Below are 14,254 nucleotides of genomic sequence, written 5' to 3'. Positions count from 1 at the left end.
TAGTCTTTTTGGGTGAACAACCTGACTGATTTATCGACTGGCTGATAATATCAGAAGCTACATTGGTGACTTTTTGGTGGTGGCATTTGAACTCTTTAAACTGTTATAAAATTTATATTATGATTAATATTGCATGGTTATAACTAACTACATTAGGGAACCTGCCATTTTAGTTCCTCGTATGTGATGTAATGAGTCACATTTGTATTTAACATCTGCATTAAATTGCTTTGATTTTTTAAACACTAAACAAAAATGGTTCAGTCCGGATTATTTAACTAGTGGAATCTGGGTAGTTCAAGATAACTGATCTTTCCCATTGGTTGGGACTTTACGAGCAAAACCCAAGGATTTTACTTTATTACTTTAGATTAACCACCAGCACAATTACGAACTGACAATCGACCAACCAATCATGTTCTAATTTCCAGTAGGAGGGACCTATTTTGTGAGAAATAAACAACACTAGGCCTTCTGGAGGTTCTAGAGTGAAGTCAGTGGCTCTGAATGTGAGCAAGTTTCAAGTGTCTGATTAATCCAGAACTGCCTTAAAATCTTCAAGTACACTGCTGTTAGCCTAGCGTTAACATACATCTAAAACAGGGGGGAGGCGTAGTAGGAGGTGACCAAGTTTTGACATTTATGACCCAAGCTGAATACCTCAAAGGCTTCTGGTAGTCACAGTTCACCACAGTTCAGCAGAACATGACTACACGGGTAAAATATTTCAGTATGTTTAGATACTTTAGTTATTTTATTTCTGCATCTCAGTTTTATCAACAATAAATCCTGATTTGAGCCTCAAAAAAATGATTGAAACAGATGAAATATGAAGCTGTGAAACAGTGTACATTTCTGTGTTCAAGAAAAAAAGGAAGGTAAACATTTTATGTAGCGTTATTTCATAGCTCTTGACCGACCCTACGGTCTAACTGCAGCTCAGCTCATCAAGTGTGAGGAGATCATCAGATCAAATCCCAGTAAGGCCTCAGAGCTCTGATGTCAAAAGCCTCCCGGTCTCGGGACGTCATGTAATAGGGGGCGCTCTAATCTGCAGATGGGAATAAACAGTAAAGAGATAGTAGTAATGCCTCTGAGACTGAACCCAGCATGTATTGTTGACCAAATTAAGATACAGAAGCAAAAAATGTTAATTAGGGGAACGTGTGACCAAAGTTGGCCTGACTTTACATTTTTTACAGTGTAAAAGCCCCAAACTGGTCTTCTACACACGTCTTCACACTATATGTACTCTGTATTTCTGACCTAAGAAGCCGCTGACTTACTGAACAGCAATGTTTCCATGAAGACTTCTCCTGTTGGTTTTAATGCTGACACCAGAACCCCCCCCCCCCAAGTCCCTCCCTTCCTCTGATACTGAAGATCCAGCTGTGGTTCCTTTGTGTGGTTCCTTTGTGAACACTGTGTGTGTGTGTTTGTTGCGTTCTCTCCGGTGCAGGCAGATGCTCGGCCTCCACGGTAAACCTGCCTCGGCAGACGGAGCCTGTCATTAACAACAGGCTGTCCAAGTCGTCAGCGACACTCTGGAACTCGCCCAATCGAAGTAAGGCCGGCCGAGCGGCATCAGTGTCCCCCCCCCGACCCCTCCATCCACTCCTCCAGACCCTCCAACCCCACCTTTTTCTTTTCTGTTTTTGTTAGTAGTATTATTAGGGATGTTCTGATTGAGGTTTTGGGCCTTTATACCAATCCAATTGCTGTAATACTGAGTAGCGGATGATGACGAGTCTCATATGAGCTTTACGGCACAGACTGCAAGTACATTAAAGTACATTAATAATTAATTAATTTGAAATATAGTGTTTATAGTATCAGCAGCATTGAAAATACTTATAATAATCAGTGCTTTGTGTGTAGTAGCCACACACTTCAGATGACAGGATAGTTTTGACTAAGAAAGCTGGCTAAACCACTGTGGAAACAATGACAGTGCAGATATTTGGGCTGTTCTGACCTCTCACTTCAAAGTAGTTCCAGAAATAAACTTTTTAATTGCTTCATTAACTTCTGAAAACATGCCTAACAGCCATGAGTTGCAAATAATGTACATCACTTCTGCGACTGTGGCATAATAGAGTAAACTGAGCTTTAAAGGGGAATACCGCTGACGTTTGCATTTCAGTAAATTTCAGCGTAATTAAATGGCTACGATCTGAACAAAGCCATTCTTGGTAGGTTCATGGTATGAAATGCTCCAGTCTTGAGAATCTCACTGAGGCAGAATTGTTTACAGTGGTGGTGAATGGAACCAGCGTCAGTGTCTCTAAAAGCTCCCTCACAGAAAGTTATCATACCTAAAATCTGAGACCCTGCTTTACCACGGTTTTGGGGTCAGATTTGAAAGATTTTGGGTCAAAAAGGGTGTTTTTGACATCCATTCATGGTGGAGGGATACATGCAGTGTGTTTTGCAGCAAAATAGTTCCCAAAGAAAACATTGGTTCAGATTTGCCACTGTTTCACCATCATCAACATTTCATATAAAACTCAGACACAAGACACATGGTGGTGGAGGCTTCACTGTACTGTACGGTACAATAAACGCCTTCCCACCAAACCCCGCTCTGAAAATGTGCCTCCCAACCTCAGTGAGATGGTCAGTGATCTTGCCTCTTAATTATTGGTCATTATTAGTATCACTGATGCTGAGATCAGATCAGATCAGATTCGAACATCCCTAATAATGATCTAGTTGTTTTCTGTTTCTTTTCTTGGGGTCAGTCTGTGGTTTCTGGTGACGTGCCTGCCTGCCTGTGCCTGGTGACTGGATGATGGTCATTTTCACTCCCCCCCCCCAAACCCACCCACTCTCGTTCCTGTCTTGCCTTGTGGGTATTTTTAGTTGCTCCCTTCCAAATGCATTTTTCGATCAGCCCACGCATCTCTAATCCATGGTCTGTGGTGGTGGTGGTCCAGCAGTGGTGTGGGTGTCCATGGTGAGAACGGCTTGTTTTTGGTGTGGTGGCCTTTCTGTTGGGTTTTTGTTGTTTTGTTAAGTTTTTTTTTTCATCGGTCACATCCTTGTCCACCATGCTGTGTGTCTGGGCTGTTCCTCTTCTGCTATGTTTGGTGTGGTGGTGCTGATGTGGGCTGCTGGAACGTGACTGTATGGACTGATAACAGATTAATTGGTAATGTGGTTGATGTAGGAGGGTGTGCTGTGTCACTCAGGGTCTATAACACTGTAACTGATTAATATGGCTGATGTTTTGGAAGCATGAGAGCTCATGAGGTGGAGATTGGTTTACTGTATTGATTATTTGTTTATCTATAAAATACATTTAACCATTTCAACCAATGCAAAGTCAGCTTCATTTTCATTCCCCAGCTCTTCCAGGACACAGTACAAAAACACTGCAAAACAAACACACAATAAATACAAACTCAACACACTACAGAGTGTTGGAGTGTGGGCAGTAAATGGTGGGTAATGGGGTTGGGGAATAATGGTGGTCAGTAGCAGTAGAGATTGTACATGTGTTATCAATCCACACTGACACTAAATGATAGTTGTTCATCCTCAGAGATACAAACATCAACACAGGGGTGTAGACAGGATGTACGGATGTAAAGTGACTGGTTGACGTCTGTCTTCTATCTATCTATCTATCTATCTATCTATCTATCTATCTATCTATCTATCTGTCTGTCTGTCTGTCTGTCTGTCTGTCTATCTATCTATCTGTCTGTCTGTCTGTCTGTCTGTCTGTCTGTCTATCTATCTGTCTGTCTGTCTGTCTGTCTGTCTGTCTGTCTGTCTGTCTGTCTATCTGTCTGTCTATCTGTCTGTCTGTCTGTCTGTCTGTCTATCTATCTATCTATCTATCTATCATATCTATCTATCATATCTATCTGTCTGTCTGTCTGTCTGTGTAAGAGCAGGGTTGTGTGTGTGTGTGTTTGTGTTGGACAGCATTAGTGTACTGCAGTAGTGTATAGATGTGCACAGGTACAGTGTGTTCGGCAGTCGTGCGCCGCACGTCTTGCCGCAGTGAGGGAGTGGGAAGGAAATCAGCAGTTGCTTAGCAACAGAGAGTTATCAACCAATGTGAACGTAGTGAAATCCTGCAGTTATAAAAATGAAGTAGCAGTTCTGACCGGCTGACCTTGAGGAACCCATTTTACCACTCTACTAAATCATTACTTAGCAGACTACTCCAATTGTACACTACTGTGTGTGTGTGTGTGTGTGTGTGTGTGTGTGTGTGTGTGTGTGTTGAACTCAAGAACAGCACATGGAAATGTATCTGTGTGTCTCTCATTTACTATCATTCTCTGAATCCACTGTCAGTGATCATGACAGGGCATCTGGGTGCAGCCAATCAGGGTAAAGCTGTGAGAGAAAAGGACATGTATCAATTGGAGAACGTTACTGTAGGTCCGGCTGTGTGTTTTTCAGAGTAATTCAGAACCGGAGTGTCAGACTCTGGGCTGGAGCCAGTATGAGGGATGAGGGATCCTGGCATCTCCTTAAGGGATGAAGTCATTTCCCATAGAGAACGATGAGCAGTGAGCGTGGATGACATCACTGTTAATTTAGACCTATTAGTTCTTGCTGTTGATTTGCTGTTGAAGTGCAGAACTCACTTTAAATAATGATTCATGTGTAATTACACAATTAATGACATAGTTTTATTAAAAGATAGTCTGTTTTATTGCAATTCAACCCTTCTGAATTCAGCTTGTTTCAAAACATGACTAACTTAAATAAAATAAAATTGCGTCAGAATAAAATACTTCCTCTTCTCACAGATACTGATGTGGCCTGCTTTCTCTGCTTGTCTCAAAGAACTGTGGTTAACAGTTTAAAGGTTCACAGGTTAAACAAAGAGCTCAAATTGATGGAGGCAGTTTTACATTGGGAGAATTACATAAGGACCAACAGAAAAGATCCAAATTGACCTCAAATGAATGAAATCATGTTTCACTGACACTGAAAAGTGAAGTTGTTGTAGATACAGATACAGTTTTTCTAAAGGCGACGGCGAGGTGCAGAGTGTAGTGAACAGGCTACAGAGTGGAGTGTGTGTTTGTATTCATAAATGAATACACAAATAAATAATGAACATTTTGGACATTAATTCTTTGGTTTAATCCCAGTCTCAGTGATGTACAGGCCTGAGTACCATGTGAGTGTGTGTGTGTGTGTGTGTGTGTGGTCATTAACTGTGTGATTTCCTGGCAGCCCGGAGTCTACGTCTGAGCCCGTGGGAGAGCCGCATCGTTGAGAGGCTGATGACCCCCACACTCTCCTTCCTTGCGAGAAGCCGCAGCGCAGCCACACTCCTGAACAACAGCGACTCCCGTGAGTTACACACACACACAAACACACACACACAAACGCACTGCCTATAAGATTAAGAACACTTTATAGCCATTGCACAGCAGTACAATGGAATTCAACCTCATCCCATCACACTATATTATAATAATAATGATAATAACAACAACAATAATAATAATAATAATAATAATACATAACATCACACTATTTACTACTACTACTACTACTAATAATAATAATAATAATAATAAACTTGATTTATGGAGTACCTTTCATGCATAAAATTCAGCTGTAAGTGCTTTACAATAAAATTAAGTAAACAATTGAAGTAAACAGCAGTAGAACTATAAATGGTTTAAAAAATATTCAAAGCAGTAAGTAGTAATAAACAATAATAAAACAAGAAATAAACACTTAAATGTGTTTACTTTAAAATAGTGGTATTAGGTTATAAATGCATATGGAAAATGAAAATAGAAAAATAGATACATAAACACATCATGCTACTTTGCCATCAACAGCCGGAGCCTGAGAGAGCACAATTGACCATTCTCTCTCTGGACAGGTAGATGGCGCCCTCTCCCCTAATCACTCTCAATGCGATGCTGGCCTGCACAGATTTACATTTGGTTGCTGGCCCACAAAAGCCTTGTATCTCCAATTTTTTAATATTTTTAATATATTTTTTAAGTTTTCATTTTTTTACATAACTTGCATTTGGCAGCTGTCTTATATGTCTTAATGAATGGGCCAATAAAAATGCTCCAAAGTGACTTACATTACAATGTACTGCATTTATCTGACTCTCCTATCCAGAGTGAATTACACGTGGAAGGAAAATGTAGAATTAGGACGTTTATCCAAGAACTCTTATTGGTGTTGAGTGGTGGGCTTGTCCAGCTAGGGAATCAAAACCTAGTCTACCACAGGGAAGGTGGTGGTGTTGCCCACTATGCTACACCAACCACCACAGTTCTGGACAGTTCTAGACAGTACTGTACACCAATACAGAACCCTTTATTTATTTGATTTGCTCTGCAGGATTTTTTATACTGAAAAGTAATGTGCCCCAGTTGTTTCACACTGGGGAAAAACATGTATTGCATAAATTTACATAATTAAAATATGAGAAGTAATTGCACACATACATTATGTATATATATATTACATCAACACAGTCTTTAATTTGATTCTTTTATGCCAAGAACTGTGTTGATTTAGCATACTTTGTCTATCCACCACCACTTGTCACATTTAAGTCTCTAAATTCAAAGCCCTGTTTCTTTCAGGGCAGTGTGTGTGCATCCGTACATCACACACATCACTCATCTCCTAGCAGTCGTTCCTCCTCCCCTGGTGAATGACATGCACACACAACTCTGTATTTAAGTCACGGTCCACTGAAGGCCAGAAGAGGACAGTGTTTTCTCCTCCCCAATGAATCTCTGTCCACATCAACATCTCCCTCACTAGAATGTGACTCATCTGCGTTCTTGTGTTCGGCTGTACTGGAGTTATTAATGTCCACCTCCAGTTTAACACAGGAAATGACTTGTACAGCCTCTGTCTGATCTTAGAAACAGAATCGGATCTTATTAGAGCTCGTGAAGATCCTTGAAAATGTATAATTAAGGTCAAAAACAAGCCCAGGTAAACGGTTCAGGATACAGTAAGCCTGATCTACTTTCTCCTTTGTTTTTGTTTTTTAGACTCTGTTTATGAATCTGTCGTATGTATGGACAGATATGGAAGAAGGTTTAAAAGCGGTCTAAATATCATCAGTTCATCAGTTTAACAGCCTATAGTCTGCCAGCAGGAAGAAAGTGGTATTACAAACCTCTATTACCAAAGAATAGCTCCACCAGTACAGAAGTCCCTGTATAATAATACGCCTTAGTGGGCAGTAAGCCTTGCTGCGTTAAGGGGCTAACTACAGTTTGGGGGAAGTGATTTAAAACCAGTATTAATATTATTCTACTAGTTTTTTTAGTAGCTGTCAATCTTAACACATTAACGCATGCGGTTTAAGTTTGGCTTCAGTTTCCTCCTGTAATTTTATATTGCTAATATAATAATAATATTGTTATGATTAACACAGTTTATTATTATTCTTTTTTTTTTTTTGCTAATTTATTTAATGTCATATTGTGCTTTTTTTGTAAATTTTTTTTTCCAATTTCTACCAAAATGTTTCTTTTCATTTCTGTGCACCCCTGTGCTTCTGAAATCCATACAGGGTCAAAAATCTCCGGACACCAACTTAGATCATTCATTCAGTGATGCTGAAAGTTCCAAAAAGTCTTTAAACCTGCCACGACCATGACCTCCTAACTTCCTGTCAGTGATCATGATGGACTACAGCTGGTAGCTTCTCTGTGTCCAGATAAAAAGGGTTTAATTGACAGCGCTCTGTGAATTGACCAACACACAGTATAATAGAAAGTTTAAGTTGCTCAGAAATGGCAAATGGAGTTCCAAGATCAAACCTTTCCACGGTTAGGATTTCCACTGCTTTCAGCAACTGTGCATTTCATTTCAGACCAATGTTCCCGATCTGCATCTGCCTCCCCTCTGACACCCTGCTCCCACCACCACCCCCACCAGCACAGCACTGACCGCTGGAGCGCCAGCACACCAGACATCACACAGCGCCAGCGCAGACGCAACTCCACGCCAGTAAGCACAAATGCACGCACATACTCTATAATTGACCCTAAAGAAATATTTTGAAGTATTTTGTTAAAGCTACAGTTATGTGAAAACGTTACTCCATAAAAATACTTTTTTGCCATATTTAATTATATAGACGTTTGATCTTCATTCAGAAATGTCTGTTTAATGTCTGTTAATTTTGACAACCCTAATATGATTACATGTGTTGATGTCTGAATTAAACATAGATTGTGATTGTACTGTACCTTTTTTTTAAGGCTGAGAAGAAAAAGAAGGAGAAGAAAGACAAAGAGAGGGAGAATGAGAAAGAGAAGAACGCTCTATCAAAAGAAAAGGTGCAGAAGAAGAGACAGTCACAGTCCATCACTAGAACCAAACCAGAACCCAGGTGAGTGCACCAGAACGGTTCAGTATATCTGGAACAAAGTGGTAGCTGGAATTTGTTCAATTTATTACACAAATATAGATCATTGTGCTGCTCTCGAGGTGATTATAACAGTAAGTGATCATTCACATCATACCTATGTCCCCAAATGTAAACAACAGTAAATTCATCTTCCAGTAAAAACTGTATTTAAAATAGAAGGTAAGACACTGCTGGCAGGAGTTGAGAGATGTGGAGAGAGGTGTGGAGATGGAGAAGCTCTGAGTTAGCCAGGCTGCAGGCCAGGTTAAAGAGTCTTGCTCACAAGTTATGTTTTAATTCAGCTCAAAAGATCTGCTGGAGCTGCTTCAGAAATGGGTTAAGAGCCTCAGAGAAAAAGGTTCCCCACACAGTGAGAGAGGTCAGTCTGACTTCTCCCCGTGCTGGAGCCGCTTCCATCAGCCTTTCCCTGTCTTTAGCAACAGGCACTGAAATTCCAACTCTGAGGATTTCTGATTGAAAATTCTCTACAAGAACAAATTTCTAGTGTAAGAAAGAGTGTTAAAAATAAAAGTAATACATTCTTTTTTACAAATATTAAATATACTGCAACATACATTACTATACATTATTTATATGCTTTCTATATTTCTATTTCATATGTATATAAAATATATTAAAATATACATACACTGAATAAAGACACATAACCTTTTTTTTCTCGCTGTCTGATCCTAAACCGGACTAAACCTTTCTGTTTTTAAGTCAGTCAGGATTACCAAAGTTATTTCTAGGTGCTAAATGGCAGAATAATGAGAGTGAAAATTTTTTGGAGAATTTTTATTGTTTTGTCTACGAGGTCACAAGTTTACTGGAAAGGTATGACTTAAGATCAAACCATGAGACAAAAAATGTATATATAAACAAACACAAAAAAAAGAATCACTTTGCGTGTTTAAGGTGGTAGTAACTTCAGGGTCCTGCAGATGGTGTTGCACAAAGATGATCGGAGTGAAAAAACCTGCAGGGTGTGACACAGGATGTATAGATTGAGAAGAGTTAGTACAGAGCAGGGAATGTCTTACTCAATGTGTGGAAAATGGGTCACAAAGCAGATGTTAATGGTTGGTCGTGCCGATGGCCGTAGTGTGAAGGAAGTAGCTGAATTTGCAGGTGTATGGAAGTGTACAAGTCTGCAGGAAATTCTCGCCATTCTTGGGCAGAAGTGAGTAAAGGCCTCTTGAGTGCCACTCTGTTCCATATGTTCCTGGTATGCAGTTTCCTGCAGAGTGTTCTTTTAGAAATTGAGGAACTGGTTGTGAAGGACCTTTCCATACACCTGCAATTCTACGATTCCATACACCTACTAATTCAGCTACTTCTTTCACACTGCGACCCAAATGCGATCATATGGATGTATTATAGTACCCATATTGCTGTTACATATACATATGTAACAGCACATTGAACATTTGTGTCATTGGTCAACGCTAGTTTCACCCTTTCCTCTCCTTCTCTCTTTCTCAGCACTAACGTTAAACCCAAGAGCAGAGTGTCCTCCCCTGCACCCTCCCGCAGTCGCCCCCTGTCCCCCAACCCTGCGGCGTCCTCCAAACCCAACACCTCCTCAAGACGGACTCCTCCTGGCACCAAGACCCGGCCCAAGCGGGCCCAGACTCCCGCTCGGGTGCAGCCTCCTGCCGTTAGCACCGTCGCCGTGGAAACTAAGAAAGAACCCAATCAGCCTGAGCCACCTAAAGAGGCAAAGGGTGAGTTCACATGTCCTGGTAACAGCTCAGAGGCTCACAACTTCTAATAGTCACATATCAGATTATATCAGATAACATAGTGAAGGTACATCACAAATAACAATTTCTCCTTCTGAAGAAAGTAGTTGAGATCTTCTGAGCTAGTCTGAAGAATAAAACTTGAGTCCAGGTTTCTCCTGGATGCCCCCATCAGCCAGCACAGCGTGGTTGTTCAATTCCATCAGCAGCAGCAGCTCACCTGATTTACCATTACCAATTCAGCACTAATTTACCAAACCAGGGGCTGGATGAGGACTATAAATAACACTAGACTCCCATGAGGAGAAGTTTGGACATGTTTTAATGAACACAGTGATGGAAAAGCCCTTCGAGCTTCAACTACGGCTTGGCTTGACCTGCCATTCCTTAGGATCCACAGAAGACAAGCGTCCAGGCTTTTTTCTATCCTGCACCGAAGTGGTGGAAGTGGTGGGTGTCCGAACGGCAGAGTCGCTCGCTGTCTTCAAATGCCGACTAAAAAATACCCTCCTCTTCCGAGAGTACTTGGGTGAAGTGTAGTGTCGAGTATTGTGGTCTCTATACTGACTTCTGTGTTTAGTAGTATCCAAGATTAGAGGGATCTTTTGGATTCTAGTCTATACAAACTAGCTAAGAGTATTTTCTGGATGAACAGTGAAGCACCTTTGTAAGTCGCCCTGGATAAGATGCCTTGTCTGTTTAATGCCTTCAGTGTAAATGTAAAACCACGACTTTTTGAATAAATGTAAGTAAGTAAACACTCACTGCCCGGATAAGGTGCATTTTTAAAATTCTTTTTAATGGGGGGACTAAAACTTTTGCACAGTACTGTATGTTTGTGATAAGAAACAACATACATTGCACACACAATCTCCAGAATACCTGATGTCTAAAATGACTGTGTTCACCTATACTTTAATGTGTGTCTATAGATACAGTTGACAGTAAGTGATAATGCACCCTTAACCACACAGACGGGTCTATTTAATTAAGACCTGGATTGTTAGCTACATTAGCCTCGTAGCTACAAAATGTAAACATCTACACGTGGGTTAAATAGAAATGTGTAGAAATGAGCTTTTCCCTTTAATTCCTTCTTTAGCTGCTCCCAGCGTTCCTGCCATCACTGTCTCCACCTCCCAAGCCACACCCCCTTCTGCCACCCAGCCTATCACACCTGCCCCTCAGACCCCTGAGCCTGCCCCTGCAGTGACCACACCCACCCCTTCGGCTGAGCCCACCCCCCCTGCAGCCAAGCCCATGGCTGGCACCAACAACCCAGAGGAGGCGAGCCGGGCTCTGGCAGAAAAGCGGCGTCAGGCCCGCGAGCAGAGAGAGAGAGAGGAGCAGGAGAGGCTGGAGCAAGAGCAGAGAAACAGGTGAGTACTGACAACGTACCTACATACACACACACACACACACACACACACACACACACACCAAAACACACACACCACATACATCAACCGAATGCTCTCTCTCTACCAGTGAATATTATCTAAACACTTAAAGAAGTGCTTATGGTAAAACAGGGACCTGAAGATTTGGGGCTCAGACACTTGCATGCCCATTGTAGCAGCTTTTGATGATGTGCACACTGACTGGTCTGCAGCTACTCAGTAGGGGGCGCTGCACTGTGTGGTGTGAGGTATTCCTCTCATATTCATCATTTAAACATGTCTCTGACTTTTACCACAGTAGCCATTCTGTCAGTGTTGCCTAGGCTTACTCTGCAACAGGCCTCAGGCACCTCCCTCCTCTGAGGTAAGCGCTCAACAAGCTCTTAAAAAACAATTTCAATTGGCTAAGGAGCATAAGGATTGGACTCTGGAGCAATGGAAGAAGGCCATGTGGTCTGATGAGTCCATATTTACCCTGTTCCAGAGGGATTGGCACATCAGGTTAAGAAAAGAGGACGGCAGAAGTGATGTACCCATCATGCTTAGTGCCTACTGTAAAAGCCAAGGCTTGCCATTTGGGGGGTGCTTTGACCAAATCTGGACCAATCTTCGCTCCGCCCATTTCTCCCACATCCAGCACTGTTTTATAGATTTTAATTAACCTGTCAGATCACATTGTTAATGTTGACTGTGTGCGTCCTGCCAGAGCTCTGCGTGAGGAGAACGCTCGGAGAGAGGAGGAGGAGAGGAGGCGTAGGGAAGAGGAGGCACGCTACATGGCAGAACAGCAGCGTCTGCAGGAGGAGAAGGAAGCACAGGAGAAAGCAAAAGCTGAACAGGAGGAGAACCTGCGCCTCCAGAAACAGGTGAGCAGAAGATCACTATTGCGGCTGATCTTTAACACCTTCATGCAGAACCCTATTAATAACATGATCCTCACTGATGTTGCAGCACTAGTAAACTCACATATTCAACCAGTCCCAATTAAACCAGTGAACGCATATTCAACCAGTCCATTTAAACCAGTAAGCACATATTTAACCAGTCCATGTAAACCAGTAAACACATATTCAACCAGTCCATTTTAACCAGTAAAAACATATTCAACCAGTCCATTTAAACCAGTAAAGACAGTCAACTAGTCCATTTAAACCATTAAACACATATTTAACCAGTTCATTTAAACCAGTAAACACATAATTAACCAGTCCATTTAAGCCAGTAAATACATATTTAACCAGTCCAATTAAACCATTAAACACATATTCAACTAGTTCATTTAAACCAGTAAACACATAATTAACCAGTCCATTTAAGCCAGTTAATACATATTTAACTGGTCCATTTAAACCAGTAAACATATACTCAACCAGTCCATTTAAACCAGTAAACACATATTCAGCCAGCCCAATAAAACCATTAAACACATATTCAACTAATTCATTTAAACCAGTAAACACATATTCAGCCAATCCAAAAAAAACATTAAACACATATTCAACCAGTCCATTTAAACCAGTAAACATATAAATAACCAGTCCATTTAAACCAGTAAACCTATACTCAACCAGTCCATTTAAACCAGTAAACCTATACTCAACCAGTCCATTTAAACCAGTAAACACATATTCAACCAGTCCCATTCACAGAGCTATAAAATAATAGTAAACTCTCACTGCTCTCGCGCTCACTCTCCATGATCTCCTGTATCCTCAGAGCTCCAGCGCAGAGCTGCGTCATCTTAAGTAAGCCTTAGTTAAAAATGTGCACTGAGGAGAACTGGTGATGAAGGATGATGATTCCTTTTCCTTCCTCCTCCTTCAGCAGCGCTTGTTTAAAGGTCATTCCATCTCAGCTAAGCTTGGTTTCTTTCAGCGTCGCCATGTTAGCATTAGTGGATGGGTTACTGTGTATCTTTAACCACAAACAGAGACGCTACTGTATAAAAAGACAACCCATCCAGCACCAAGGTGCATTCAACCAGCGCAGGCTGGTCAAAAGGACAAAGAGCCTTCACCATGAACCTCCCACAGAGTGATGGATGCTCTACAGAGCTCAGGAGAGTGGGGGAGAGAGAGGAGCTGAGGAGGAGGAGCAGTGAATGAGGAAGAGCAGATGACAGCGTGTGTGTGGGGGTGAGAAGCAGAGACAAGGAAGGAATAGAGAAAGAGTATCAGGAGAGGAGAGAAGAGGGAGAGGGAAGAGGGATGGTTTGTGCGTTAGCCAGTCATCTGAGCCCTCAGGCCGTGACCAGCTGGTGTCCTTCACTCTGTACTGCTGCACCTTGTCCTTGCTGTAGGTTAATTCACTGGATGTTTAACCCTTTAAAGGTGTACTCTCCTGCCATTTAACTGGTAACTTTCTTATTCTTTGTTCAGTAAAGCTTAAATTTCTAAATGATTCATTCACTACTCATTATGATTTACTCGTTATAACCTTTATTAGTACATAATTAGAGGTTGGTTGTGTGAAATCATGAATAATAAATAAATAATGGTAGTTACTGAATATTCAACCAGTCCAATTAAACCAGTAAACACATATTCAACCAGTCCATTTAAACCAGTAAACACATATTCAACCAGTCCAATTAAACCAGTAAACACATATTCAACCAGTCCAATTAAACACATATTCAACCAGTCCAATTAAACCAGTAAACACATATTCAACCAGTCCAATTAAACACATATTCAACCAGTCCAATTAAACCAGTAAACACATAT

The 14,254-nt window shown here is 41.2% G+C and overlaps 2 protein-coding genes across 5 annotated transcripts in view; both read left to right on the top strand.

Annotated features, from left to right (window-relative positions):
* The window catches only part of map7d1b (MAP7 domain containing 1b), a 73,072-nt gene that overhangs the window by 48,563 nt on the left and 10,255 nt on the right, over positions 1 to 14,254 (top strand). For 2 of the 4 annotated variants that reach the window (XM_072674274.1, XM_072674273.1), the window contains 7 exons: positions 1,460 to 1,564; positions 5,206 to 5,325; positions 7,844 to 7,980; positions 8,235 to 8,365; positions 9,869 to 10,110; positions 11,231 to 11,507; positions 12,235 to 12,394. In XM_072674274.1, the coding sequence (XP_072530375.1) occupies positions 1,460 to 1,564; positions 5,206 to 5,325; positions 7,844 to 7,980; positions 8,235 to 8,365; positions 9,869 to 10,110; positions 11,231 to 11,507; positions 12,235 to 12,394 (1,172 nt within the window). The remainder of the gene's footprint in view (positions 1 to 1,459; positions 1,565 to 5,205; positions 5,326 to 7,843; positions 7,981 to 8,234; positions 8,366 to 9,868; positions 10,111 to 11,230; positions 11,508 to 12,234; positions 12,395 to 14,254) is intronic. The other 2 variants (XM_072674276.1, XM_072674275.1) reach the window with 1 other exon arrangement.
* The window catches only part of thrap3b (thyroid hormone receptor associated protein 3b), a 68,454-nt gene continuing 67,810 nt past the window's right edge, over positions 13,611 to 14,254 (top strand). Inside the window, exon 1 of the mRNA XM_072674271.1 lies at positions 13,611 to 13,623. The gene's annotated coding sequence lies outside the window, so the exon portion shown is untranslated. The remainder of the gene's footprint in view (positions 13,624 to 14,254) is intronic.

The sequence above is a fragment of the Salminus brasiliensis genome, chromosome 2, assembly GCF_030463535.1.
Source record: "Salminus brasiliensis chromosome 2, fSalBra1.hap2, whole genome shotgun sequence".
NCBI lineage: Eukaryota > Metazoa > Chordata > Actinopteri > Characiformes > Bryconidae > Salminus > Salminus brasiliensis.
The sequence above is the reverse complement of the archived record's forward strand: the minus strand, read 5'-3'. Positions and strand labels throughout refer to the sequence as shown.